The sequence below is a fragment of the Oncorhynchus keta genome, chromosome 29, assembly GCF_023373465.1.
Source record: "Oncorhynchus keta strain PuntledgeMale-10-30-2019 chromosome 29, Oket_V2, whole genome shotgun sequence".
Classification (NCBI taxonomy): domain Eukaryota; kingdom Metazoa; phylum Chordata; class Actinopteri; order Salmoniformes; family Salmonidae; genus Oncorhynchus; species Oncorhynchus keta.
Genome location: NC_068449.1, coordinates 38,756,577 through 38,783,964, shown reverse-complemented (window position 1 = coordinate 38,783,964; position 27,388 = coordinate 38,756,577). Strand labels below are relative to the sequence as shown.

At 45.8% G+C, this 27,388-nt stretch overlaps 1 protein-coding gene across 1 annotated transcript; it reads right to left on the bottom strand.

Annotated features, from left to right (window-relative positions):
- Window positions 1-3,408: 3,408 nt before the first annotated feature.
- mideasb (mitotic deacetylase associated SANT domain protein b) lies at window positions 3,409-27,388 on the bottom strand. The gene is made up of 13 exons (XM_052485226.1): window positions 26,755-27,388; window positions 25,668-26,671; window positions 21,656-21,976; window positions 20,820-21,171; window positions 18,967-19,033; window positions 16,710-16,852; window positions 16,361-16,464; window positions 13,886-13,961; window positions 12,139-12,227; window positions 10,854-10,997; window positions 8,733-8,858; window positions 7,548-7,741; window positions 3,409-6,068 (listed from the first exon to the last, which is right to left on the bottom strand). Exons 1-13 carry the CDS (start codon window positions 27,386-27,388, stop codon window positions 5,819-5,821), a joined length of 3,504 nt encoding a protein of 1,167 aa, XP_052341186.1. The 3' UTR covers window positions 3,409-5,818.

Below are 27,388 nucleotides of genomic sequence, written 5' to 3'. Positions count from 1 at the left end.
GACGGTCTGGAGAACGGAGGAGGGGAAGGGGGTCGAACGGAAAGGTTGTCTGGCGGCCAGACCTCACGAGTCAGAGGTTTTCATCCGGAGACAGGGGGAAAAGAGGTCAAGGCAAAGTGTAGTTCTGTGTGAGTGGAACCAGTGGACTCAATAGGCTGAGTGAATGGCAACACAGCTATCTTTTGGTTATCACTATGGCAACAGCCTCCAGGAACATAAAAAAAAAAACAATATTTACAATGAAAAAAGTATTATTTACAATGACGGCCTACCCCGGCCAAACCCTCCCTTAACCCAAACAATTTTGTGCGGCCCTATGGGACTCCCGGTCGTAATACAGACCGGGATTGAACCTGGGTCTGGTCGTGACTCCTCTAGCACTGTGATGCCGTGCCTTAGACCGCTATGCCACTCAGGATGATTTATCTCTAGAGAAACTGCAATGTACGTATTGAGCTCACAGAAGAAGAAAAAAAAACTAAATGGAATTCAAATAATTGAACAGATGTCGGTCAATTACTTGTTTAATAACCAGAATGTTGGTTAATCACATAGCACTAATTCAAACAGACCCCATGTCAAAGGAAACAAGCACACATTAAGATCAGGTGTGGTCAATTAGTGGGTGTGGCCAACACACCTGAACACAATTAACAAGATAGAGGACAGAGATAGGTTTGTTGATGTTGGAAACAGAATGTATATGTTTTTAAATCATTACTTTAAATGGAACCATGAAAACTGTATGCTGAAGTATTGAAATTCCCACAGAAGAGCAATATTTCTTAATGTTCTCTGAACGTTCTGAGAACATTCCCAACATACAACCAGTTGGAGAACGTTGCTTGAACATTAGCAAAATTGAAATGTAACCTTCTGATAAAGTAATGAAATATCAAGAAAATTAAGTATTTTTGTCAAGATCCTTAAAATGTGCTGAGAATGTTGCAAAGTCAAGCAACTGTCCAGCACCATTCCCAGAAGGTTGTATGCAAAGTAACCATAGGACAACTATGCTCTCACCAAGCTCTAAGAAACATACGGTTCACAGAAAGTTATGTGCTAGCTGGGTAGTGACAGTTTGCAGCCTGGTCAGTCTGTATAGCTTGTTAGCAGAAGCAAGGGACTTCTGTTTAGTAACCAGGCAACCACATAGTTCCCTACGGTGTGGCTAGGGGCGGGGCCATCATGGTCCAGTCTGGTCAGACTGAGTGATGGAAGTGAAGGGAAATGTTTCCACAGGGTTGGGATCTGACCTAATATGGATTATAGAGGTCTACATATCCAACGATAGGACTGAACCCCAGTTTATATAGCCTACTGATAGAGCGAAACGCTTAATGAGGAGGCAGGCTAGTCTGTCCTAACTGGTTTCAGTGTCATTGGTTGTAATAACATGGGGATGATGATGAGGGTAACGATGTTAATTATAATGGTGAGGATGACATTCGTGATGATTTTGGTCAGCATATTCTTGATGACGTTGACGTGATGATTTGAGAATTGTTCACGGCGCACGTGACCTATTAGATAGCTTGGTCTTGGTACTATATATAGGTGGTTAGAGCTCTACCTGTTCGATGGAGTGAAACTGTTATATATTTGTACACAGTGAGGTAAAGCTGAAACTGTACAGTAGGCGGTAGGCATTCCTCGAGCTGTAAAGTACCGTGTGTGTTATTCTCATCCTCCTATTGAGACAGCCTGGAGGCTTGGGAGGTCAGTCAGGTCTGCAGTACAGCCCTCTGCAATAAGCTACATCGCTTCAGTTCTTCACACACACACACACACCTGGACTGCATGGAGGCGTTCCAAACGGCACCCTATTCCCTAGTGCACTACTGTTGACCAGGCTCTGGTCGAAAGAGGTGCGCTATATAGGGTGTAGGGTGTGATTTGGGACGTAAAGATTTACAAACGTGTCCTCACTCTCTGTCTCTCCCAAACCAGCGAACTCAAATCTAAATGATTATCTCGCATGCAGTTTTCCAGCGAACAATATATCGGAAATGATTGTGATGATTATGCGGTTTACATTCAACCCTTGTCAATAAGTTCATGTGGGCGTGGCTTTTATCGTTTCCAGATGGCGTCATACAGCAATGTGTCATGTTGAAGGATGCTCTTCAACCCCACATCCCCTTAACTGCCACTCCTCCCTCCTTCAACACCTCCTCCTCTCTCTCCTCCCAGGTTTGTTACCCCCATACAAACAAGATAAAGCAATGTCTCATGTTGAAGAATCATTGTCAGTTCAAACATAACTCATCCTTAACCCGTCGTTCCTCCCTTCCCTCTCTTCTCCCAGGACCCCATACATACACAGTGTGTGTGTGTGTGAGGAGACATCTGAGGCTCATATTGTTCTTGTTTCCCAGAATTCCATGCTGCTCGCTCCCGGTGCTTAACATAGTTGGCAGTTCCCTTCATCCTCCTAACTACACAGTATGGCCTTTTTTATTTGAAGACGGCCAGACCAGGTGCATATTCTCTTCCAGATCCAACTCTGTTCTGTTCTTGTACTGAAGCTCTGTCCAGCACCACTGCTCAAGCGTGTCCAACACTTTCACTGAAGAGAGAGAGTGAGAGAGAGAAGAGACGTCACAGAGTGAGAGGAAAGATTTGAAGAGTGGAACAAAGACACCAGCAGAAAAAAGTACATTTATATATAAATATATATTAAAAAAATCTAACCGTACTATCAAACATCCACACCCAGTTCCATCCAAACCAACTCTACATCCAAACCCCAAACCCCAGTTTGGAGATTCCACCAAAACAGCCACATCCGGCAAGTGTGACTCACACAGCCACATGAGAAGCAGTCTTACTCTGTACAGATGTCTTACTTATAGCTTACTTACTCTTACATTACAGAGAGTAAATCCAGTATTGTACACTACAAACCCAGTATTGTACACTATTCGAGCTCAATGTTATGTGGAATAAAGGCACTGTATTTATAAAGACAAGAAAAGCCAAATGAACATATGTCAAACAATGGTTCCATCTTGTGCTTAGACCATGTAAAGGCACGTTAGATTCCTGCTCCAATACTGCCACGTCGTGGATCTCAGTAAAACAACTACCCTCAGGCACAGTGTAAGGTGAAGTTGGCCCTAGAAAATGATCCAGTTTAGCATTTTCTACACTAAATGGGTTAAGGTTAGGAAGATGATCCTAGATCTGCACCTAGGGGGGAAACTTCACCCTGGAGCCAGAAACACACTGGGGTTATGTTCATTAGGTACAACGTGAAGAATAATGGAATGAAACGGCAAATAACCTGGTCCAATTACAAAAAGTACTTTTTTCCCCTCCCCTGTTGCAAAACATTTGAAAACAACCCTGATCTCATGTCATGGTAAATACATGCACGTTTTGAAAATGACCAACACACTTATTCCATCAGTATTGCACAATTTTAATAAAACAGTGCTTTCCCATATTTTTTTTAACACAGGTGGTAAAAATCTAATTGAAACAAATAAATGACATAGTAAAAAGCACTTGAGAATCCATTTCATTTGACATCATTAGTGTGAAATGAACCCCATATGAAAATAGCATTGAAAGTTTGCATTCATAGAATTTAATTTATAGATATATATTAGCTAAATAAACCTTTACATGTTTTCTATTCCCTTCCCTGATTCGATGAAAGCGAATAAGGTTTACAGCTTCTTAGCATTTGTGGCCCTCAATTTCATTCTCGATTCTGTTTAACGGTATTAAAACATTTTTTTCAAAACAAACAAACGCCTCGTGACAATCTCTGGGGAAGTAAAACTAAGGAGATATAAATTAAGATGACAAAAGTGAAAAGTCAGGATTAAACCTAGTTTTCCACAAATGGCTGAATTTCAGAAGGATATTTGACCAAAAGCAGCACATTTGCAAGAAGCCATCCCCCCACACACACACACACACACACACACACACACAAACACCCCAGAACGCAGAGAACATTCCCAACAGACAGACACACAGTGCATAGTACGCAGGTAGGTTTAACCTAGCAAGGTAATTGGAGCAGTTACTCTCCGCTCCCCACTCTACTTAACAAGAAAATGTTCTGCCTGCTCATTTGTTGCCATGGCGACAGATCGAGCCAGCTCTGGGAATAGAGATATGAGATATAGTGCTTGGCAGAAAGAGATGGATCGATAGAGACAGACTGTTACGGGAAGCCCCTTTTTTATTTTTATTTTAATAGGCCAGACAATAGGAGTCGTCTCCATAGAAATAGAATGACCAGAGCAGACCTTCCCATTCAATTCAACATCATGTTTCCCCCTCTCTATCCTCCTGGTGTAACGATATGGTTGACAGAGGGTTAACTGCCTATAAAGCTACTAAGGACCAATTTGGAGAGGGCACAAAGAGGGGCATTCTGGGTACAGGATGGGGGGAGGGGGGGCATCAGGGATCACGTCGTTGTTCTATTTGCACATTCTATTTACATGTACTTTTCTTCTCTTCTCCGACTTCTCTTTCTTTCTGGAGGTCTCCTTCTCAAACCTCGCAGTTCAAAACAGACAACAAAAGCAACGTCATAAATAACCCTGTGGTCAAATGAGAACGAGAGCTTCAAAGCAACCTGCCGCAAAAACAATATAATAATAATATACGAGACAACGGTGACATTATTAATAACAATGATCAAATTAACAGAAACAACAATATGACCATTTGATATAATAAGCGAAAAAAAAAAAAAAAAAAAAGCAACAGTAATTTGTTGAATATCAAAAAATAACCTTTGTAAAATGAATGGTCATTCATTCGAAGATAAAAACCGTGTTTAAAACATCCAAGGCATCGACAGTGAGGAGGAATACCAAATCTATTTAAAAAGAAAAGTGACAAGGTAGGGATTCACAAAAACTAAAACCCAAAAGTACAGCACTTGAAACGAAGAAAGAAACCAGTTTGGTGAACTGAGGACCGATGCATCTGTACAAGCTTTTGGCAGTCTTGAGTGGGAAAGGTCCCAAACATGAGAAACTATGAAACACATTCAATACAGTGTTCTCTAAACAGATCGGTTCTTCACATGTAGGCATGTCACCACACAGGTAGTGTTACCACCACATCAGTCTATCTGAGCTTTTCCTGATCTAGAAGTCCTTCCCACTTTAATATTGCATTGTCCCAATCACTCATTTTATCTCCTTCTATTCACAGCATATCAAACTGCAGAGAGAGCGCAGGGCGGTGGCCAAGCCGGGTTGCATTGTGGTTCATGTAGTCTTGCGTTGCCAAGCATCACACAGTGTTCTCGTTTTTTAAAGCCTACACGGCTGGGGGCGTGGCTATGAGTTCCCACCTGATGAGTGTCTGTGTGCTGTGACTGGCTGAAAGTGCTGACAGGAACAGGAAGAAGCCAGGGGAGGATGGCAGACAGGAGGGGGGGAAAAAAAGTCATGGCGTTCGAGAGATACCCTACTGTATAGCCGTGGGGCGTGTCAGAGATCGGTAACCCTTCCCTTTAACCTGCTTGTGATGCGTTCAGCATAAAGGGAAGAGGGAGAAAACCTGTCCCTAAAAGTGTCACGATAGGCGATCCTGTTCCATGAAACAATGAAAAAGACAAATGCTGCTAAAGCAGGTGTCACAAGAGGGCGTAAAATGTCCCTAGAGCGCGAGGAGCAGCCGAGGCCTCGTACTTCTGTTATGTTCCCCTCACCCTGCCAGTAGAGGAGCAGTCAGTCTGTCTTGTTTGTCTGGCCGTCCGCCTTAGCCATAGAGATGACTAGAGGGTGCACTTGCCATAAAGGCATAATATGTTCTGGGCTCCCTTTCTATCTTCATGGTCTCAGTGCCAGTCCTCATCTTCCTCGACATCATCGTCTTCGTCAGATGAGTCATCGTTAGCGCCGTCTCCTCCAGCTGCGTTCCCCTCCCGTGCCCCGTTCTGCCGCGCGGCCAGTAACGCTGCAGCTTCCGCCACCGCCTGGGCCTCTGCCCTCTCCTCCGCCTCCTTCTGCCTCAGCGCAGCGGCCTTCTTCTCCTGCTCCGCGTGGCTCTTCATGTGGGCACTGCGGCTCTTCACCTTGTAGAAGATCCTAAGGGGAGGAGGAGGAGGAGAGGGGCAGAGGTTAGAGAGAAGGCTGGGTTGGCTTCCTTGTTAGCTTTCGTATCTGTGGACAAGCACTAGCTCTAATTTGATAACCCCGTTGCAGGAAATGTCTAACTTTCTACTGTATCTGAGGTTTAAAAAGGCTTCTGAAGATTGTAATTTCTACTTGACTTTCCCTCTTGAAAAATGTCCATTCATTATATAATTCACATTTCCTGTTGCTGCATGATTATTTTCCTGCTGCAGAAAACTGGCTCAAATTAAGCTCCTACATCTATCTGTATGGTGTTGGTTCACAGTAGACAAGTAGAAGGTCCGCACTTCAATTTGAAGAGCGTAGACCTTCTCTTTGCACAAGCATGGTACTGTGTGTGAACCTGGAGGAAGGAGAACTGATGAAGTCCAAATGCCAGAAACATCTGCCCATTAAATATGACTTTTCCTTACTTCATATTCAAAGGTTCCCAAACCATACAATGCTTAATTATAGACCTGGATGAAGTGTAACACCATGCCAAGGCAGAATACTGTAGAGTAGTCTGCAGTGTGTGGACCAGTGAGGAATCGGATATGGGATAAGAGCTGCATAGACTGGGGGCATAGCATGCCATATCACTGCTGTGTTTCAGTTGCTAGGAGACAGTTGACAATAACAGAACTGTGGTTGCTAACTGGACGAGCTCTTCAATCAGAGGCAGTCAGCACTGCTTGATTTTTTTTTATAGCAGGAAGCTCAAACAACCACCAAGGAGCACTTTTCACTGTATTACACATGCGCATGCACGCACACACACATCGCTCAGAGTGCTTCCCAAGTCAGTGTTTCTGCAACCAACAGCCGCTCCAAGATCCCAACCTATTCAAACCAACCGGTGCAACACTGCAGTTACCCTGCAGATCTTGTCGAAATCGCTGTACTCTCTGATCAAGGTCTCTCCTCCAATATGCAAATCACAACTACCAGTCCATACAATTCACTGTCGGAGTAACATGCGTCAAAATCACGAGCGGTGATGTCATTGGTTAGTGTGCTAGCACTGTAAATACAGAGTGGACAACTTCTAATTGCAAACATAGACAAAATGCTTTATCCAGAACTGGAATCTACCTTTAACCAGCACCTTCAACCAGCACCGCATCAAGAGTCCGGCCAACTTTGACACAAATGACGACGCCATGTTGTTCTGCCTATTGGCATCTAAAACATATCTTAGATATGGGGGCTCCTGAGTGGTGCAGCGGTCTAAGGCACTGTGTCTCAGTGCTTGAGGCGTCATTACAGACACCCTGGTTCGAATCCAGGCTGTATCACAACCGGCGGTGATTGGGAGTCCCATAAGGCGGCGCACAATTGGCCCAGCGTTGTCAGAGTTTGGTCGGGGGTAGGACGTCATTGTAAATAAGAATTTGTTCTTGACTGACTTGCCTAGTTAAATAAAGAAAAATAAATATCTCAGACACTGACCGGTCACACTTCTTGCAGGGGAACTCTCCCTCTGGTCCGGCAGGGCCCTTGGTCCCTGATATGGTCCCGGTCTTGGGGGCCGGTCGTGGTTTCGAGGTGGCGCCGGAAGGGAGCTGAGGAGGGAGACTGACACGGGACGACGTCTGGTCTCTCCCCAAGCCCTCCTGACTCTTCAACACCAGGACTGCTCCAGCCTGCACATGGAAATACTTCATTTGCTAATTGATTTAAGCATGCAAAAGATCATTGGATGCAAGGACACAGGCATGGATACAAAAAGCACCCTCTCCTCCCAATTGCCAAGCTGCCTAATAACCATGACAGCTGATCAGAATCAGACACAGGAGGTTAGTGGCACATTAATTGAGGAGGATGGGGCTTATGGTAACGGCTGGAGCGGGATGGGTGGAATGGTATCAAATACAAATGATACCAATGTGTTTGGTCTGGGTTTGGCCGGTGTGGGCCGTCATTGTAAATAAGAATTTGTTCTTAACTGACTTGGCTAGTTAAATAAAAGGTTAAATCAAAATAAATACAATTTTAAATTCCATTATCCCCATTCCAGCCATTATGAGCCGTCCGCCACTCAGCAGCCCCCAGTGATGTCAGAGCAGTATCTTGCCAACTGCACCCACAACTCTGGTCAGCACACACACTCACACACCTCCCAAAGTCAAACTAACCTAGACATTGTATACCTGGATAGTACAAAATAAGTACAAAATAATAAGGCAGTTTTTTTTTTAATATACACATCTTACAAAACATAAACAAAGCTTTATTTTTCACCTCAGGCCATATTTTAAAACCATAGATTTCTACCAGGTCACCAACTTACAGCAGAAATGGTGTCAAAGGTTTTCTGAGTCATTGTTTGCTGACAGAGTCAAATTACACAACATGGGGAGAGGGGAAGCCAGCCAAATCAGCTGTTCAGTATTTAGCCACTAGACGGCAGAAGACCTATGAACACCGCAGCTTGGTGTCCCTCACCACTGTTCTACTGTGAACTCAGCTGAGGCAAGTTCAAAAGTGCAAATATTGTTGACTGCACGGGGTGTTGATGACACAAGAATAAAACTCACATACATCCATGCTCATTCATCTTCTAGTCAGTGTCTCCTCTACTCAGGAGGAGATGCTCCTCTACACAGACACAGTTCCCCTGCATCTCCCACTCACGTTCTCAGTGGCTTGTACCTTCTGTGACATCCTGCTTGGACTGGAGCCCCACTGCTTCCTGTCAGCTGACACCTCCCACTTCCTGCTATCTTCGTCTTCCTTCCGAGATTCTAATCTCTGAGAGCACTGTTGGTAGAAAGAGAGAGAGAGAGAGAGAGAGAGGTATTTTCTCAATTAGAATTGCTCACTTCCTGCGTCCTCGCTCACCTCACTTTGAAAAAGTCAAAGTTCAAATTGATGAGAGCGAACGTGGATGGAAATGCGCTCGCTTGAAATGAGATGGTCCTTCTCCAGTCCTGCGTTATTAGGCAAACTACATTTGCAGGGGTGGATCCCAAAATAAATGCGTAAAGTGCTCAAAACAAATTAAGTTAGTTCTGCAAGACATTTCATGGATAAAAGGATAAGTAAAAACGATTTGCTTCCTTGCCAAAAGGAGGCTATCAATGAGGGGAGGACCATCTTCCGTTTGCATACTAACGATCTGACCCACTCCTCGATCTCTTATCGGAATTCTGGGTCACGGAGGAGAGAGGACGGACTTTTGCCCAAACGAGAAAGCGAGAAAGCGAGAGAGAGAGAAAGCGAGAGAGAGAGAGAGAGAGAGAGAGAGAGAGAGAGAGAGAGAGAGAGAGAGAGAGAGAGAGAGAGAGAGAGAGAAAGCGCGAGAGAGTAAGCGCGAGAGAGTAAGCGCGAGAGAGTAAGCGAGAGAGAGTAAGCGAGAGAGAGTAAGCGAGAGAGAGTAAGCGAGAGAGAGTAAGCGAGAGAGAGTAAGCGAGAGAGAGAGACAGAAAGCGCGAGCGAGAGAGAGAGAGACAGAAAGCGCGAGAGAGAAAGCGCGAGAGAGAGAGAGAGAGAGAGAGAGAGAGAGAGAGAGAGAGAGAGTAAGCGAGAGAGAGAGAGAGAAAGCGCAAGAGAGTAAGCGAGAGAGAGAGAGAGTAAGCGCGAGAGAGTAAGCGAGAGAGAGAGAGAGAAAGCGCAAGAGAGTAAGCGAGAGAGCGAGAGAGAGTAAGCGAGAGAGCGAGAGAGAGAGAGCGAGAGAGAGAGAGCGAGAGAGAGAGCGAGAGAGAGAGCGAGAGAGAGAGCGAGAGAGAGAGCGAGAGAGAGAGAGAGCGAGAGAGAGAGAGAGAGAGAGAGAGAGAGAGAGCGAGAGAGAGCGAGAGAGAGCGAGAGAGAGCGAGAGAGAGAGAGAGAGAGAGAGAGCGAGAGAGTAAGCAAGAGAGAGAGAGAGAAAGCGCGAGAGAGAGAGAGAGAGAAAGCGCGAGAGAGTAAGCGAGAGAGAGAGAGAGAGAAAGCGCGAGAGAGCGAGAGAGAGCGAGAGAGTAAGCGAGAGAGAGCGAGAGAGAGAGAGAGAGAGAGAGAGAGAGAGAGAGCGAGAGAGAGAGAGAGAGAGAGCGAGAGAGTAAGCGAGAGAGAGAGGGAGAGAGTAAGCGAGAGAGAGAGCGAGAGAGAGAGAGCGAGAGAGAGAGCGAGAGAGCGAGAGAGAGCGAGAGAGAGCGAGAGAGAGAGAAAGCGCGAGAGAGCGAGAGTCACTGTAGAAAGATTGTTTATGTTGGTAGGGAGATGCAGAGATGCGTTTCATTGTGCTTTCAGAATTGTTTATACCGTATACAGTCGGCTGTACAGTAACAGGGTATCCCACACAGTACATTTGATGAAATACGTCTGCAATGCTGTTATGAATGGGTTATGAACGTGTTATGAAATCCGTATATTAGGTAGCCCTCAAAATAAAGTCTTACCAACAAATCACAACTTGTGTCCTAGGTTAAAATGGGTGGCTGTGAGTGAGTCAGCACCTCTAAATAATACACTAAATCATTTTCTCTGGGTGTGCGCCAGCTCTTGTTTTTTATTATGCTTTTTATTTGGCTGAGGGACTGACACGATTTTATGCACTTTGGGGTCGACTACTTCCTCTGTTCTTGTCATGCTTACATGCTTATATATATATATATATATATATGTATATATATATATATATTTCTATATTATAAAATGTGCTATGAAGTCCTTAATGTCGGTACTCTTCATTGGCTTCAGGACATGCTTCTGAATGAACTATGTACGGGCTATGAATGTGCTACATGAAGTCCTTATGTAGGTAGTCAATCAACTCACTTTGAGGTCCAGCTCCTCATCAGTGTTCCTGCTCTCAGGTGGCTCTGTGTCTCCGTAGATCAGAGCGCCGTTCCGACCGATCTTTACCCGTTTCTTACAGGTGTAGTAGAACTCCACGCACTGAGCCACTGTCTTCGTGCTCACCTGTGTACCAGCGACACACACAGAAACACACTTCATATCTAGGCCCAAGGTTTAGAGCAGAAGACAACGAAAGCGTCAACTCAACTACAGTACCAGTCAAATGTTTGGACACACCTACCTCATTCCGGGGTTTTCCTTTATTTGTACTATTTTCTAACATTGTAGAATTATAGTGACGGCATCAAAAGTACGAAATAACCAAAACAAAAGTGTTAAACAAATCAAAATATCTCCTCTGAATGGTTGATGTTGAGATGTGTCTGTTACTTGAACTCTTGTGAAGCATTTATTTGGGCTGCAATTTCTGAGGCTGGTAACTCTAATGAATTTCTCATCTGCAGCAGAGGTAACTCTGGGTCTTCCTTTCCTGTGGCGGTCCTCATGAGAGCCAGTTTCATCATAGTGCTTGATGCTTTTTGCGACTGCACTTAAAGAAACTTTCGAAGTTCTTGAAATGTTCCGTATTGACTGACCTTCATGTTTTAAAGTAATGATGGACTGTTGTTTCTCTTTGCTTATTTGAACTGTTCTTGCCATAATATGGACTTGGTCTTTTACCAAATAGGGCTATCTTCTTATACCATCTCTTCCTTGTCACAACACAACGGATTGGCTCAAACGCATTAAGTAAAGAAATTATACAAATTAACATTTAACAAGGCACACCTGCTAATTGAAATACATTCCAGGTGACTACCTCATGAAGCTGGTTGAGAGAATGCCAAGAGTGTGCAAAACTGTCAAAGGGTGGCTACTTTGAAGAATCTCAAATATAAAATATATTTTGATTTGTTTAACACTTTTTTGGTTACTACATGATTCCATATGTGTTATTTCATAGTTTTGATGTCTTCAGTATTATTCTACAATGTAGAAAATAGTAAAAATAAAGAAAAACCCTTGAATGAGTAGGTGTGTCCAAACTTTTGACTGGTGCTGTACATCCTCCTGGAAAAAAATGACTCACCCGGGAGTTTTTTGGGAGACAGAGGCAACCTCTCAGTAACCTTTGCAGCATATTACAGTAACCAAGTAGGAATGGTGAATGGGAACAGATTAAGCAAGGCCCTCAGTTGACTTATTTATGTGAGCACTGAGCAGCCCATGCCATTTATAGATATATACATAGACTGGCACATACCAGTTTCTGGACCATGAAGAAGTCTTTCTTATAGGCAGCGATCCCTTTGTTGAAGTAACGTCTCTCTACTGAGGTCCAGCTGTCTGACCCTGAGAGAGAGAAAGAAAGAGAGACAGACGGACAGACTGACTGGTGACGGTCTGCTTCTGTATGCACAGGGTGGACACACACACACACACGACTGGTTCGATAAACAATGCTTCTCTGTCCTCTGTTCTCTGTCCTCTGTTCAGCTGCCATTGTTAAAAGGTGTCCGCAAGCTTCCTAGCTGAAACAGTTCTATCAAGTTCGTGCATATGTTATGACAACATTTTGGGACATTTTTGTTCGTTATGGAATTCGGCTAGGGTTTTGCCTGCTGTTCGGGTACACAACATTTCTTCTGTAAGTAAGCCGAAGTCTACGCCACTTCGTCTGTGATTGGTTAACAGTAGGGACGACACCAAACATCATAGTTAGATGTCAAATTGGGCGACTAAGATCTCTTTCGGCAAAAACGTGAAAATTAATGACAGATTGCTTGAGTCATCTTAGATGAATTCTGACTATTTTGACTATGGCGTCTCAATATGAACAAACAGTACTATTGCTTGAAAAACGAGAGGAAAGCTGCAAAGGTATTTTTAAGGGAGTATGCAAGCACACTCGTTCGGTTCGTCGAGCCGAGTTCTGGCGCTAACACCTTAAAGCTGAGAGGAGCTCTGGAGACATCCCTGCTACTATCCTGAACAAAAATATAAGCGCAACATGTAAAGTGTCGGTCCCATGTTTCATGAGCTGAAATAAAAGATCCCAGAAACTGTTCCATATGCACAAAAAGCTTATTTCTCTCAAAGTCTGTGCACAAATTTGTTCACATCCCTGTTAGTGAGCATTTCTCGTTTGCCAAGATAATCCATCCACCTGACAGGTGCGGCATATAAAGAAGCGGATTAAACAGCATGATCATTACACAGGTGCAGCTTGTGCTGGGGACAAAAAAAGGCCACTCTAAAATGTGCAGTTTTGTCACACAACACAATGCCACATGTCTCAGGTTTTAAGAGAGTGTGCAATTGACATGCTGACTGCAGGAATGTCCACCAGAGCTGTTGCCAGATCATTTAATATTCATTTTTTTCTACCATAAGCCGCCTCCAACGTCGTTTTAGAGAATTTGGCAGTAGGTCCAACCGGCCTCACAACCACAGACCACGTGTAACCACGCCAGCCCAGGACCTCCACATCCGGCTTCTTCACCTGCGGGATCGTCTGAGACCCGCCACCCAGAAAGGTGATGAAACTGAAGAGTATTTATGCCTGTAATAATGCCCTTTTGTAGGGGAAAACTTATTCTGATTAGCTGGGCCTGGCTCCCAAGTGGGTGGGCCTATGCCCAGTCATGTGAAATCCATAGATTAGGGCCTAATGTATTTCAATTAACTAATTTCCTCGCATGAACTGTAACTCAGTAAAATTGTTGATGTTGATTTTATACATTTGTTCAATATAGAAAATAGAAGAAAAAGGCCCCATGCAAGCATACAACACAGGCTTGCCTGCAGGGATGCACTTTGACATACTCCAGTGAAGTGTGATGATTCTGACTCAGTAAAAGGACCCACAGAGAGTTATGCACACAGGCCTGCCTGCAGGAATGCACACACACACACACACACAACATAACCTGGTGGACACAGTAAGAAATTACCAGTACCCATAGAACTAATAATGCACAGATAGTGTCTTAATCTATGACACGACAAACCTGAGTAGTGGTAGTCTCCTAGTCGGTGGTCCTTAGGGAAGACGGGGTTTTTCAACAGCAGGAAGGCCAACGCTCCCTGAACACCAAGAACAGCATTATCAGCCCAATCGTTCACAAATTAACTCACAAGGTTAAACACGTAGATCAACAGCTCACGAGACACTGAGCAATACTTGAAATCAAGGGCTACTTGGTTGGTTTTCAGAGCGCACACACAGGACGCTGATCAGGGTAATGCTTGATATTGACATTGACCGATTCCTTGATATTGAAGCTGATCTGTTGGTCATTGTGATGGGATGGATTAACCCGGAGAGCTACTGTAAGAGAGCAACAGCAATGCCTCCTGATGCTGGAGAGAGAGACAGAGAGAGAGAGAGTGGGCGCACCGCACACACTGATAACCACCCTCGGTCTCCTTGACAACAACATGGTGCCACTACCATAATGCCCTCTTTCTCTATCTTTTTCTCCATCTCCCTTCCTCTAACTCGATGTCTCTCTCGCTCTCTGAACACTCTGCTGAACATATGTGACCTTTACTCCAGAGTGAGTAAGAGAGAGCGTGTGTGTGTGTGTGTGTATACACGTCTGTTTTCTACATTGGGCATATGGAGCACTGGGCATATCTTATAACAAAACAACACACAGATTAGGGCGACCGAATGAATGGGCACAGTCATTATGCTCTTTCTAGAATGCCCATTAAATTCTGTTTAGGTGCATTTTTCTCTCTGGTTAAAGTAGTAATACATTTAAATAATTGTTGTAAAAACAGTGAGTGCTTCATCTTACATCGAAATATGACATTATTTTGACATTGGTAATTATTTTATATTACGCAAATTTCTCGACAGTGGAAAGAACGTGTTACTACATTAGACAAACTAATTTTTTCAACCGAGCAACCTTTTGCTACATTGCGCACTAATGAACAGGCCCCTGGCGTAAGCTGATCTGGCTGATGCGGAGGGGGTGAGGGATGTTTAAGGAGGAAGCGTTGCCTAGTCTGTGCCCAGCTGAATCATATCTTGTGTAGGCTACATGTGAACTCTCAACGCAGTTACCGAAGGCAATCTCCATCTCACCTTCACAAATCTCCAAACTATCTTTATGACTCTGGCCGAGACAAAATATAACCTGCAGCTTCTCAATATTAACAAAATGTCCGGTAGATTGTGTTCACAAACGTGCTTGAGGAAATAGACATCTTTCCATGATGTTACAATAACGAAAGCGAGTGCACGGGCTTGACTGATTTGGGGGGGATTTGGTCAACCGCGCCACTATCCAAGGTGCTGAATCTCTGCAACTACACAAAAATATGGTGCGTAAAAAAACAACCCAATTTGGGTTAGCTTGTAACCCAGCGCTGGGTAAATAGTGGACAGAACACAAACTGGGTTATTTTGACCCAGCCAGTTGGGTGGTTTGGATTACCCAAACAGGTTCATTTAACCATTAATCGGGTTTATATTCACTTTAATGCTGCGTTGACCGAGAAACCGGGTCTTCTTTATTCTAATTGCTAGGTTATTTCCAGGAGGTGTGGCCAATTAGGGGTGTGGCTTTCAGATAGTTATTTTTGGCCACCCGTGAGAGTAAACGTCATTCTGTTCATCATGTTAACTTCATACACTGCAAATAAAACTGATCCTTGAACATTTTTGCACTTCACATATTCTAATTTAACATTAACAACATTATTATTTACATATTGTAACAAAGTGGTAACCATCCCAGCAGTGGGATATGCATAAGAACTGATAATCGTGTAAGCCTCCTTTTTCAACAGGATGCTACTTAAATCAGGTAAAACCTATTGAAGGAGACCAAATACATGCTACGATTCATTGATTTTGATGATAGTGAAATCATGAAAATAAGTGTGTCTTGCCTATATAGATTCAAGGAGAACAAGGCAACTTGGAGGAATAGTGAACTCAAGAGCACCTGTGTTGTATCATACCTTGTTACATATTCACCACAGTTTTACACAGCCCTCCCCTTACCATACACCACTTGTGGTTGCAGTAGGAAGAGAGTGCTGCGCTACAGTAGCCAGAGTGGCCATGTGGGTTCGATTCCCGCTGGGGCCACCCATATGTATGCACAGATTACTGTACGTTGCTTTGGATAAAAGCGTCTGCTAAATTACATATGTTATTATATTATGAATGTATTGTGAATACATTCGGAGGTGGTATAGCTAGCTGTTATTCTAGTAGGATATTGGAACACAGCCTGCGTCCAGTTAAATCACAGCCACTAAAGCCACGGTTGTTCTCAGTAGACACAAAATGGATGATAACCATCACAAACAGACAGATATACCATCTGCAGTTGTCCAATAACACACACTCTTTTTCATTTTCAACCCATTTCGCTACAGTGTGCCCTAATGAACAAAACACAGCTCTCCTCCCCTCCCGGTCATCCCTTCTCAGTCAACATGACCCATCATGCATTGCTCACCATGATGTCACCCTTGCACTCATACAGGCAGTGCAGCACCAGCTCCTGATTGGTCCCTCCTCCGTGCAGAGCGCTGGAGCATGACAGGTGCATGAGGTCATCCACTGGAGGGGAGAGAGAGGGGGGGAGAAGGGGGAGAAGGGGAAGGGAGGAAGGGAAGGAGAGAGAAAGAAAGAGATTGGGATCAAGATCGAGATAGCGTGATCAGCCCATTGTTGTCATTGGGTTCTTCAAATCAGCACTGAATTACTGATTTACTGAGACTTAAATTTGACAAATACCAACCTGAGTATTGACAGTTTTAGGACAGAGGATTAAAGATGTGTCAGCTGATATGTTAGTCTGTTACCTCTCTCGTGGTGTCCAGGTTTAGCCTCCAGGTCGTGGAGAGGAGCCCAGACCAGCAAAGCTTTGTGATGGTCGTGTTTGGCCACTGAACGCTGCCTCAGTTCTGGAACCTCTGCCTGGTACCGGACGCCGATGTTTATACGCCTGAGATAACAGAATGTACAGTCAGTGGCTGGTTGGGAAGAAAGAGAGAGGGGGTTACATTTGTTTGCATGAGGTACCATCTTAGCCCTGATATGGGTTAGCCTTCACTATTCTGATGTCTGTGGAGGACACAGCCATATGTTATGGCTAACACTCTGGGATCAGGGGTACTCAACTCTTACCCTACGAGGTCCAGAGCCTGCTGGTATTCTGTTCTACCAGATAATCAACTGCACCCACCTGGTGTCCAAGGTCTAAATCAGTCCCTGATTGAAATCATGAAAATAAGTGTGTCTTGCCTGGAGGGGAACAATGGAAAAACACAGTGGAACTGGCTTTGGTGTCCAGATTTGAAATTGGAGGGCTCTAAATCATATTATTGTCATTGACAGGGACAATCTTTCGTAACTACTGTAAATGTTCTATTTAAAAGAAATATCACGTCTGGATAAGAACATTTATTCACATGTAGCTACCTAGGGGGTCGGCTGTGTTGCAGAAATAAGCCAAAGCTCATCATTAAGAAATACATCTCTGCACCCAAATCTACAGGGTAAAAATTATGCTGTAAGTCTATCAGATTACCCTCAGGATACTCCAAATATAGCTAATGGCTGCTTTGGAAACCATTTGGAACGCAGCCGATTTTTTTGCCTGCTCCCTGCCTGGTCACAAATTGCAAAGGCCTGCAGACTGCGAGCTCAGTTCGGGCCCCTCCTCCTTCCTCGCAGAGTGGGCTAGCTGGGGCGCATTCAGGAGGGCACAACGTTGTCGAACGTTCAGAGAGAAATGTATGAGGCCTTTGTAGAATAAAGAATCACGTCAGTTGTGTTCGTTACATTTCAATCTGCACCTTTCACAAAGATTGCCTCCTGAACTAACCCTGGTATAAGCTGATCTGAAGACTAAATGGACTTGTCTAACAAGAAACAATAGTTTTGATTTCCCATTGTATTACGTTTCAAAATATAAACTGCGGCTACTCACTTAACAAAATGTCTGATACATTGTGTCCACAAATGTGCTCGAGGAAATAGACATGTGCAAGGGTTTGACTAGTCAGATTTGCTGGGATTTGCTCAACCGCGGCGCTATCCATGGTGCTGAATCTCTGCTACCACACTAAAAAAAATGCTGGGTTAAAAACAACCCAATTTGGGTTAGCTGGTAACCCAGCACTGGGTAAATATTGGACAGAACACAAACTGGGTTATTTTGACCCAGCCAGTTGGGTTTACGTGAATAACCCAACATGTTGGGTGGTTTGGATTACCCAAACAGGTTCATTGAACCATTGGTTGGGTTTATATTCACTTTCATGCTGCTTCATATATCAGCTTTCATTCAGCTGGGACATTTTTTTATTCTAATCCGTAGGCTATTTTCAGGAGACGTGGCCTATTAGGGGCGTGTCTTTCAGGTAGATATTTTTGGCCACTCGTGAGAGTATATGTCATTCCTGTTCATCGTGTTAACTTTGTACACTGAAAAATCAAATGTTCCTTTAATATTTTTGCACTTTACATATTCCAACATAAAATGTATAACATTAGTATTTACATATTGTAACAAAGTGGTAACTATCCCAACATTGTAGAACTAATGCTCGTGTGTACGCCTCATTAAAAAGCATCAAAAACTCATCCTGGCTCTTTTTAAAGAAAACAACTCAACTAAGTGACCCAATGTCTGCAACCCAGCAGAGGGGTCATCCCTGTGACAAAGTCACCACAATAAGAGAGATATCATAAGGAAAAAACTCAACCTTCCGATATCCCCCTGAGCCAGGTACAAGGGGAAAGAAAAGGGCCTGGCTGTCATCTTTCAGTCAAAGGTAAGCTAAAACAACTGTCATTTTAACTAGGCTGTAGGCTACTAACTTCACAATACCTTAGGTCTACATTCAAACTATGCTACATCAACAAATTGTGTGGCGACTTTGACAGAACTTTGAGTTGATTCAATTGTGACAAATGCAACAGGAAATCAGTAGATTCCTGTCTATATTGAACGGGAATACCGGGATATTACAAAGATGGTTGTAATTTTCTCTGGAAGAAAAATGTATAGATTTTCAGGAAAATATTCAACCCTAGTGTGTGTTCTGTACTCACGGTTCTATACTGACTGGAGTGGCCTCGCCGATTGCAAGGAGGACTGGTGGGGTTATGTCAACGCTGTCTGAAAAACACACAAAAAACATGTCAACGCTGTCTGAAAAACACACAAAAAACAATGTCAACGCTGTCTGAAAAACACACAAAAAACAATGTCAACGCCGTCTGAAAAACACACAAAAAACATGTCAACGCTGTCTGAAAAACACACAAAAAACATGTCAACGCTGTCTGAAAAACACACAAAAAACATGTCAACGCTGTCTGAAAAACACACAAAAAACATGTCAACGCTGTCTGAAAAACACACAAAAAAACATGTCAACGCTGTCTGAAAAACACACAAAAAAACATGTCAACGCTGTCTGAAAAACACACAAAAAACATGTCAACGCTGTCTGAAAAACACACAAAAAGCATGTCAACGCTGTCTGAAAAACACACAAAAAGCACGTCAACGCTATCTGAAAAACACACAAAAAACATGTCAACGCTGTCTGAAAAACACACAAAAAAACATGTCAACGCTGTTTGAAAAACACACAAAAAACATGTCAACGCTGTTTGAAAAACACACAAAAAACATGTCAATGTGAAAAACACACAAAAAAACATGCTGTTTGAAAAACACACAAAAAACATGTCAACGCTGTCTGAAAAACACACAAAAAACATGTCAACGCTGTCTGAAAAACACACAAAAAAACATGTCAACGCTGTCTGAAAAACACACAAAAAAACATGTCAACGCTGTCTGAAAAACACACAAAAAAAAAAACACAAAAAAACATGTCAACGCTGTCTGAAAAACACACAAAAAAACATGTCAACGCTGTCTGAAAAACACACAAAAAACATGTCAACGCTGTCTGAAAAACACACAAAAAGCATGTCAACGCTGTCTGAAAAACACACAAAAAGCACGTCAACGCTATCTGAAAAACACACAAAAAACATGTCAACGCTGTCTGAAAAACACACAAAAAAACATGTCAACGCTGTTTGAAAAACACACAAAAAAACATGTCAACGCTGTTTGAAAAACACACAAAAAAACATGTCAACGCTGTCTGAAAAACACACAAAAAAACATGTCAACGCTGTTTGAAAAACACACAAAAAAACATGTCAACGCTGTCTGAAAAACACACAAAAAAACATGTCAACGCTGTTTGAAAAAAACACAAAAAACATATTACCCCAGGTAAGTTGACTGAGAACACATTCGCATTTACACCAACTATCTGGGGAATAGTTACAGGGGATAGGAGGGATGAATGAGCCAATTGAAAGCCGGGAATGAGTAGGTGGCCATGGTGGCCAGATTGGAAATGTAGCCAGGACATCAGGGTTAACAGCCCTACTCTTACCATAAGTGCCATGGGATCTTTAGCGACCACAGAGAGTCAGGACACCCGTTTAACATTCCATCCGAAAGACAACACCATACACAGGGCAATGTCCCCAACCACTGCCGACAATGTCCCCGACCACAATGTCCCCGACCACATGATTCAACTCACACAGCTACAGTTCATTCTGAGCACAGCTTGTTCAAACCATAATGTCTGGTTTCCAGGTCCCAGATTAAGCCTTTCCCTGGACTAAAAAGCATGAAAGAATCTCCATTGAAAGTGTTTTTTTTTAGTCCTGGACTTGTCTTACACTGTGTCTGGGAAACTGGTGCCAAATCATCTACAACCCCCATTAGGACCCAGGTAGAATACATTTGGGACTACAAATCCTAGTCGGACCCAGGTTGAGTTGTTTGGACTACAAATCTCAGTAGGATTTAGATAGAGGATCTTTGAACTACAACCCCCAGTAGGACCCCAGGTAGTGGTACTCACTGGATCTCAGCAGGCTGCGTGTGGCTGATTTGGGTGTTATGGGTGGAGGCAGACCCTGGCTGGAGACAGCAGCTGCAGCAGAGGAGAGGAAGGTAGAGAAGTAGAGACCTGATCCTCCTCTCACAGGGCTGAGGATGGGCGGGGGGGTGTAGGGGGGCATGGTCAGGGGGTTGTCAATCAGCCGGACAGGAGAGCGGAGGTGGCTCTGGTAGGGAGTGATGCTGGAGTAGACAGTCGGGGCGATGAAGGTGCCAGGTTTGGGAGGTGGGATGAAGAGAGGTTCGGGCCGGGGACGCCGTTTGGACTTTTTTCCGTCGTCATCGTCGTCCCTCCCTCCCTGGGTGCCGCCGTTCTAAAGGAGGAAGTAGCACATCAATACAAACATTCTTGCATAACTGACAACACAGCACTGTTCCAATGTCCAAACTAGCATACACCAGCTAGTAAGAAGAGATGTATTGTAAGTGAGTTGTTTATCTGGTCAGATACATTCTGCAATATGTAGAATTATCCTCCCACACATTACATGTCCAGTTCACCCCCACCATGGTACTTGTACAGTACATATTCCCTCATAGATTGTACTGTATGTACAGCACAGTGGTAGGCTATATCTCCATCAATAGTGTGGATAACCCCTGCTAATCTGCTTGACCTCATCTGAGGCAGCAGGAGGGAGATTCGGAATGAGGGCAAGGGGGGAGAGAGAACATAGGGGAACCAGGGGAGAGTGGGAGAGAAGATGGTGGCAAGATATGAGAGACTATAGGAGAAGGAGGTATGAACCAAGCTCTTTAGTTAGGTGTGAGGGGAGGGGGAAGAGTTGCTGGACCCACCTGTCCTGAGCTGTCCGTCAGAGAGTTCCTGAGCGATCGTCGGCGGGTGACGATGACGGAGGGTTTGCGGTTCATGCTGGTCATGTCCTGGAGCGTGGAGGGGCGCTGTGGCCAGCTTGTGCCCAGGATAGAGTGCTCCCTGTCTAGGGAGGATGAGGACGAGAGGGTGTCTGGCCTCCGTACGGGGACTGACACAGGGATGACCAGGGGCATCATGCTCTCATCACGAGGCCGCTTGGCGCTGTGGCCTCCAGAATCTCTTTCCATGGTCCCTCGCCGTGGCGCTGGCCTTTGGGGGCTCCAGGGTCTGTGGGGCTCCTCCTGCGGAAGAGACAGACACATACACACATCATCCCATATCGAATGTGAGAATCCCTGAACAGGCTTCCTTTACAGACCAAATGAGCAGCCATAGCTATTCCTTACTACGTCATGCATTACCTTTATATTGTCGTGTTGAAGTAGAGGCACGGAAAATCTGTTTCAGCAGAATCATACTGCCCAGAGGGTTACAGAAGTATATTGCCAGGAAGTGACTTTCCATTCGCTAAATAAACATTCTAAAAATGAAGTGAGGTTGTTGCTCAAACCTAGTAGAGTATTTGATCAGCTGAAGCGAGTGAGTGAGCGTGGCAGAAGCCTATAGGAGTGAGCGTGGCAGAAGCCTATAGGAGTGAGCGTGGCAGAAGCCTATAGGAGTGAGCGTGGCAGAAGCCTATAGGAGTGAGCGTGGCAGAAGCCTATAGGAGTGAGCGTGGCAGAAGCCTATAGGAGTGAGCGTGGCAGAAGCCTATAGGAGTGAGCGTGGCAGAAGCCTGTAGGAGTGAGCGTGGCAGAAGCCTGTAGGAGTGAGCGTGGCAGAAGCCTGTAGGAGTGAGCGTGGCAGAAGCCTGTAGGAGTGAGCGTGGCAGAAGCCTGTAGGAGTGAGCGTGGCAGAAGCCTATAGGAGTGAGCGTGGCAAAGCCTATAGGAGTGAGCGTGGCAGAAGCCTGTAGGAGTGAGCGTGGCAGAAGCCTATAGGAGTGAGCGTGGCAGAAGCCTATAGGAGTGAGCGTGGCAGAAGCCTATAGGAGTGAGCGTGGCAGAAGCCTGTAGGAGTGAGCGTGGCAGAAGCCTATAGGAGTGAGCTTGGCAGAAGCCTGTAGCAGTGAGCGTGGCAGAAGCCTATAGGAGTGAGCGTGGCAGAAGCCTGTAGGAGTGAGCGTGGCAGAAGCCTATAGGAGTGAGCGTGGCAGAAGCCTGTAGGAGTGAGCGTGGCAGAAGCCTGTAGGATTGAGCGTGGCAGAAGCCTGTAGGAGTGAGCGTGGCAGAAGCCTGTAGGAGTGAGCGTGGCAGAAGCCTGTAGGAGTGAGCGTGGCAGAAGCCTATAGGAGTGAGCGTGGCAGAAGCCTATAGGAGTGAGCGTGTTAAAGCCTATAGGAGTGAGCGTGGCAGAAGCCTGTAGGAGTGAGCGTGGCAGAAGCCTATAGGAGTGAGCGTGGCAGAAGCCTATAGGAGTGAGCGTGTTAAAGCCTATAGGAGTGAGCGTGGCAGAAGCCTGTAGGAGTGAGCGTGGCAGAAGCCTGTAGGAGTGAGCGTGGCAGAAGCCTGTAGGAGTGAGCGTGGCAGAAGCCTGTAGGAGTGAGCGTGGCAGAAGCCTATAGGAGTGAGCGTGGCAGAAGCCTATAGGAGTGAGCGTGGCAGAAGCATGTAGGAGTGAGCGTGGTAGAAGCCTGTAGGAGTGAGCGTGGCAGAAGCCTGTAGGAGTGAGCGTGGCAGAAGCCTGTAGGAGTGAGCGTGGCAGAAGCCTATAGGAGTGAGCGTGGCAGAAGCATGTAGGAGTGAGCGTGGTAGAAGCCTGTAGGAGTGAGCGTGGCAGAAGCCTGTAGGAGTGAGCGTGGCAGAAGCCTGTAGGAGTGAGCGTGGCAGAAGCCTGTAGGAGTGAGCGTGGCAGAAGCCTATAGGAGTGAGCGTGGCAGAAGCCTGTAGGAGTGAGCGTGGCAGAAGCCTGTAGGAGTGAGCGTGGCAGAAGCCTATAGGAGTGAGCGTGGCAGAAGCCTATAGGAGTGAGCGTGTTAAAGCCTATAGGAGTGAGCGTGGCAGAAGCCTGTAGGAGTGAGCGTGGCAGAAGCCTGTAGGAGTGAGCGTGGCAGAAGCCTATAGGAGTGAGCGTGGCAGAAGCCTGTAGGAGTGAGCGTGGCAGAAGCCTGTAGGAGTGAGCGTGGCAGAAGCCTGTAGGAGTGAGCGTGGCAGAAGCCTGTAGGAGTGAGCGTGGCAGAAGCCTGTAGGAGTGAGCGTGGCAGAAGCCTGTAGGAGTGAGCGTGGCAGAAGCCTGTAGGAGTGAGCGTGGCAGAAGCCTGTAGGAGTGAGCGTGGCAGAAGCCTGTAGGAGTGAGCGTGGCAGAAGCCTATAGGAGTGAGCGTGGCAGAAGCCTGTAGGAGTGAGCGTGGCAGAAGCCTGTAGGAGTGAGCGTGGCAGAAGCCTGTAGGAGTGAGCGTGGCAGAAGCCTGTAGGAGTGAGCGTGGCAGAAGCCTGTAGGAGTGAGCGTGGCAGAAGCCTGTAGGAGTGAGCGTGGCAGAAGCCTGTAGGAGTGAGCGTGGCAGAAGCCTGTAGGAGTGAGCGTGGCAGAAGCCTGTAGGAGTGAGCGTGGCCTGGTCCTGGAGCCCTATTCACTGTCTATTCCCAGTGGAAAAGTCGAGCCTCCAGCCCCAACACCAGGACAGGAGAAAGAGAGGCATAGATTCTGCTGAGCACTGCACCCCAGCCCCCTACACCGGCCCCCACTGGCTTCTGCCTGTACCCCTCCCCAACAGAGTCCCCCCCAGGGAGTGGAATTTCAGCCCTTATGGTGGAATGAATGGGGGAGGAGTGCAGAGTGAAATGGGTCTAGTCAGCATTCAGCAACGTAGCGGTCCTATTTTATAATGTATATGGTAAGGCATGAGGCACCCACGTGGCAGTGCAACGTTACTAGCTAACTGCACAGTCACGTAGGGGAAGTCCAGGGCTGCATATCCCAGCAATTCCATCATCACTCACCATGTTCTAATGTATTATAAAGTAATAGGTCAAAACTTTTCTAGCAGTTTCTTTACACAAAAAGATCAGGAGCAGTGCTTATTATCTGTCTATGTGCCTGAAGACCGTGAATGCCTCAAATGTAAACAAAACCTAAATGCACTGATGTTCCGTCCTGCCAAAATCAATCAGTTCTCCTGTTTATATTGGGTTGATGACTGCTTATTCCGCTCAGAAAAGTGCTAATCATTCATAAACAACATCATGGTCTGACTCAGTTGGCCTTGGCAGATGCATTAAAGGCTTTTGTTTGTTGCCATTCTAGATAAGGGAGCCGTAATCCCTCTGCAATTATACCCAGGTAAACAACAACAAAATGGATGTTTTAACATCTATAGAAGATTCCTATTAATGCAGCTCCTACAGCCCAATAACTCTTCAGCACTGTGTTCTTTGAGTGCATGCGTGAACAGTTGGGTTAGAATTAGGGGTGTGCATTTGACAATATTTAAATAATATCAATATCATCGCTAAAAGTAACAGTGAAAGAGAAGCCTGATTTCCACTGTGAACCGATTCTGATACGAAAAGGTTTTCTGGTGAGTGTTTTTGCATTGGTCTGTGTCAGGTCTTGTGGAAACTCTGTTCGGCGCATGCCTGTAATTGCTATTTGAAGTGGGGAGAATAGCATATGTCAGGGTAGGCATGGTTATAAAAATGACACTCAAAATGTTGGTATGTCATGATATAATGTCCTTGTCGGAAACAATTTCACAAAGATACATCTAATTGAATTCATAAATAAGCTTTTTCATTGTCACATTTTGTTTTGTTTTATCCAGAACATAACACTCACGTAATCGAATACTAACTTCTGTTCAGATACCCAGATATCTGGGTAACAGGGCCCATTCCTAGTTAAAATTGAGGGTGGGGATATCCCTGTTAAATCATGTAACTACACTATACCTTTCAAAGCGTGACCACAAGCACCAGGACATGCAGCCATATTTACCTTGACGATGTGTGGCGGTAGTGACTCCATCTCGGAGGCTTTCTGGGCCAGTGTCTCCAGGTTAACCTCCTGGGAAATCCTGTGTTTCCTGCATGTGCTCTGAATGACCCCTGTAGGGGCCAACTGGGCAGCATGGACCCCTTCCGCCTTGGAGGCTCCACCTGGCCCTTCAGAGGCCCCGTTCTGGGCCCCATCAGATGGGATTACGAAAGGGTTGTCAACTGGTGGTGATCCACCTTCCTTGGAGAGTCTCCTGGACCGTCGAGGCTGCAGCTGAAGCTGGGGAGGTTGGAGCTGTGTCTCTGTGTCGGGGAACTGGGGGTCTGTGCGGGGGGGATGTGTGGAGAGTCTGGGGATGTTTCCTTGAGGTCTGGGGGGGTTGGTGGAGGAATGGTCTCCTGGGAGTGCACCAACACAGGCGGCTGGGAGAGAGGATGTGGGTGGGTAGGTGGGTTTTGGTTGCTGGGGTAAAATTCTAGTACATGTTGTGGTTGTGGCTGCAATTGCTGTTGTTGTATTCGGCGTCGTTGTTGTATTCGTTGCTGTACTTGCTGCTGTTGTATTTGTTGCTGTTGTATTTTCTGCTGTTGCTGCTTCACCATCTGCTGCTTCATCTGTTGGTGTTTTTGTTGCATTTGTTGTTGTTGATGTAATATTTGTTGCTGTTGACGTTGCTGTATTTTCTGCTGCTCCTGCTGTTGCAGCTGGAGTTGTGGATGCTGTTGGGGTTGTGGATGCTGTTGGGGTTGTGGATGCTGTGGGGGTTGGGGATGCTGTGGGGGTTGGGGATGCTGTGGGGGTTGGGGATGCTGTGGGGGTTGGGGATGCTGTGGGGGTTGTTGGGTGTAGTTCAGATTGGGTAAAGTCCTGTTGCCCCCCTGAAACACCTGGTAGTAGCCAGCCGTTAGGTGCTGCTTGGGCTGGCCGAAGGCTAGCTGGAAGGGCTGAAGCACGGAGCTGCCCCCAGGGTTGGATGTGCTGTGCTGCTGGGCGTTTAGAGCACCAGGTTTAAGGGTCTGTGGGAACGCCTGAGACTGAGACTGGGACTGCTGTTGGGAAGTATGATGCTGCTGCTCCCACTCTAGACTTTGAGCCTTGGCCACATCCCTAATGTCTCTGTAGGCCTCTCCTCCAGCAGGGAGAGAGTTAGGGTTAACCACCTGCTGCTGCTGAGGTGGCTGCTTCTCTGCAGCCCTACTAGGGGGCTGGGGCTGCTGTGGTTGCAGGGGTGAAGGCCCCTCACGGATCTGCTGCTTGGCAAAGGCATTCTGGACCTGGGAACGCGAGTCACCGACACCCCCTAGGTACGGCGCAAAGTTCTGCCCCCAGTTAGCCATAGTGACACCCTGTGTCCAGTTCCCAGTCCCAGTTCTTTGTGGAGGCTGCGGTTGGGCTGCTGGGTCCTGGTGAACCCACTTCATGGGTACAGTCTGTTGGTAATGTCCCCGACTCTGGTCTCCTTTCTCTGGGCTGAATATCACTGAGTTGAGGTACATACCAGTATGGGCGGCCTCTGGGTTGGAGGTTGTAGAGGTGACGGTGCCTGCAGCCTCACTCTGCCCAGGACCAGGCCCTGAGGCTGGGGCACCAAGGGCGTAGTAAGAACCTTCTGGATGCTGCTGAGAGGACGTCTCCTTCATCGCCACTCCTTGGTCGTTGAAAAATGAGATGCGCTTGCCTGTTCTCTTACTGTTGGGTTTCTGCTGGGGTGGCAAACTCAT

Excerpts from the sequence above, each read along its gene's own strand:
- mideasb (XM_052485226.1), bottom strand. The coding sequence starts at position 27,388 with ATGAGTTTGCCACCCCAGCAGAAACCCAACAGTAAGAGAACAGGCAAG. Across the intron at positions 26,672-26,754 it reads GGATGTGGCCAAGGCTCAAA|GGTGCTCTAAACGCCCAGCA; the intron begins GTCTAGAGTGGG and ends ACCCTTAAACCT. Across the intron at positions 21,977-25,667 it reads TACCGCCACACATCGTCAAG|GAGGAGCCCCACAGACCCTG; the intron begins GTAAATATGGCT and ends TCTCTTCCGCAG.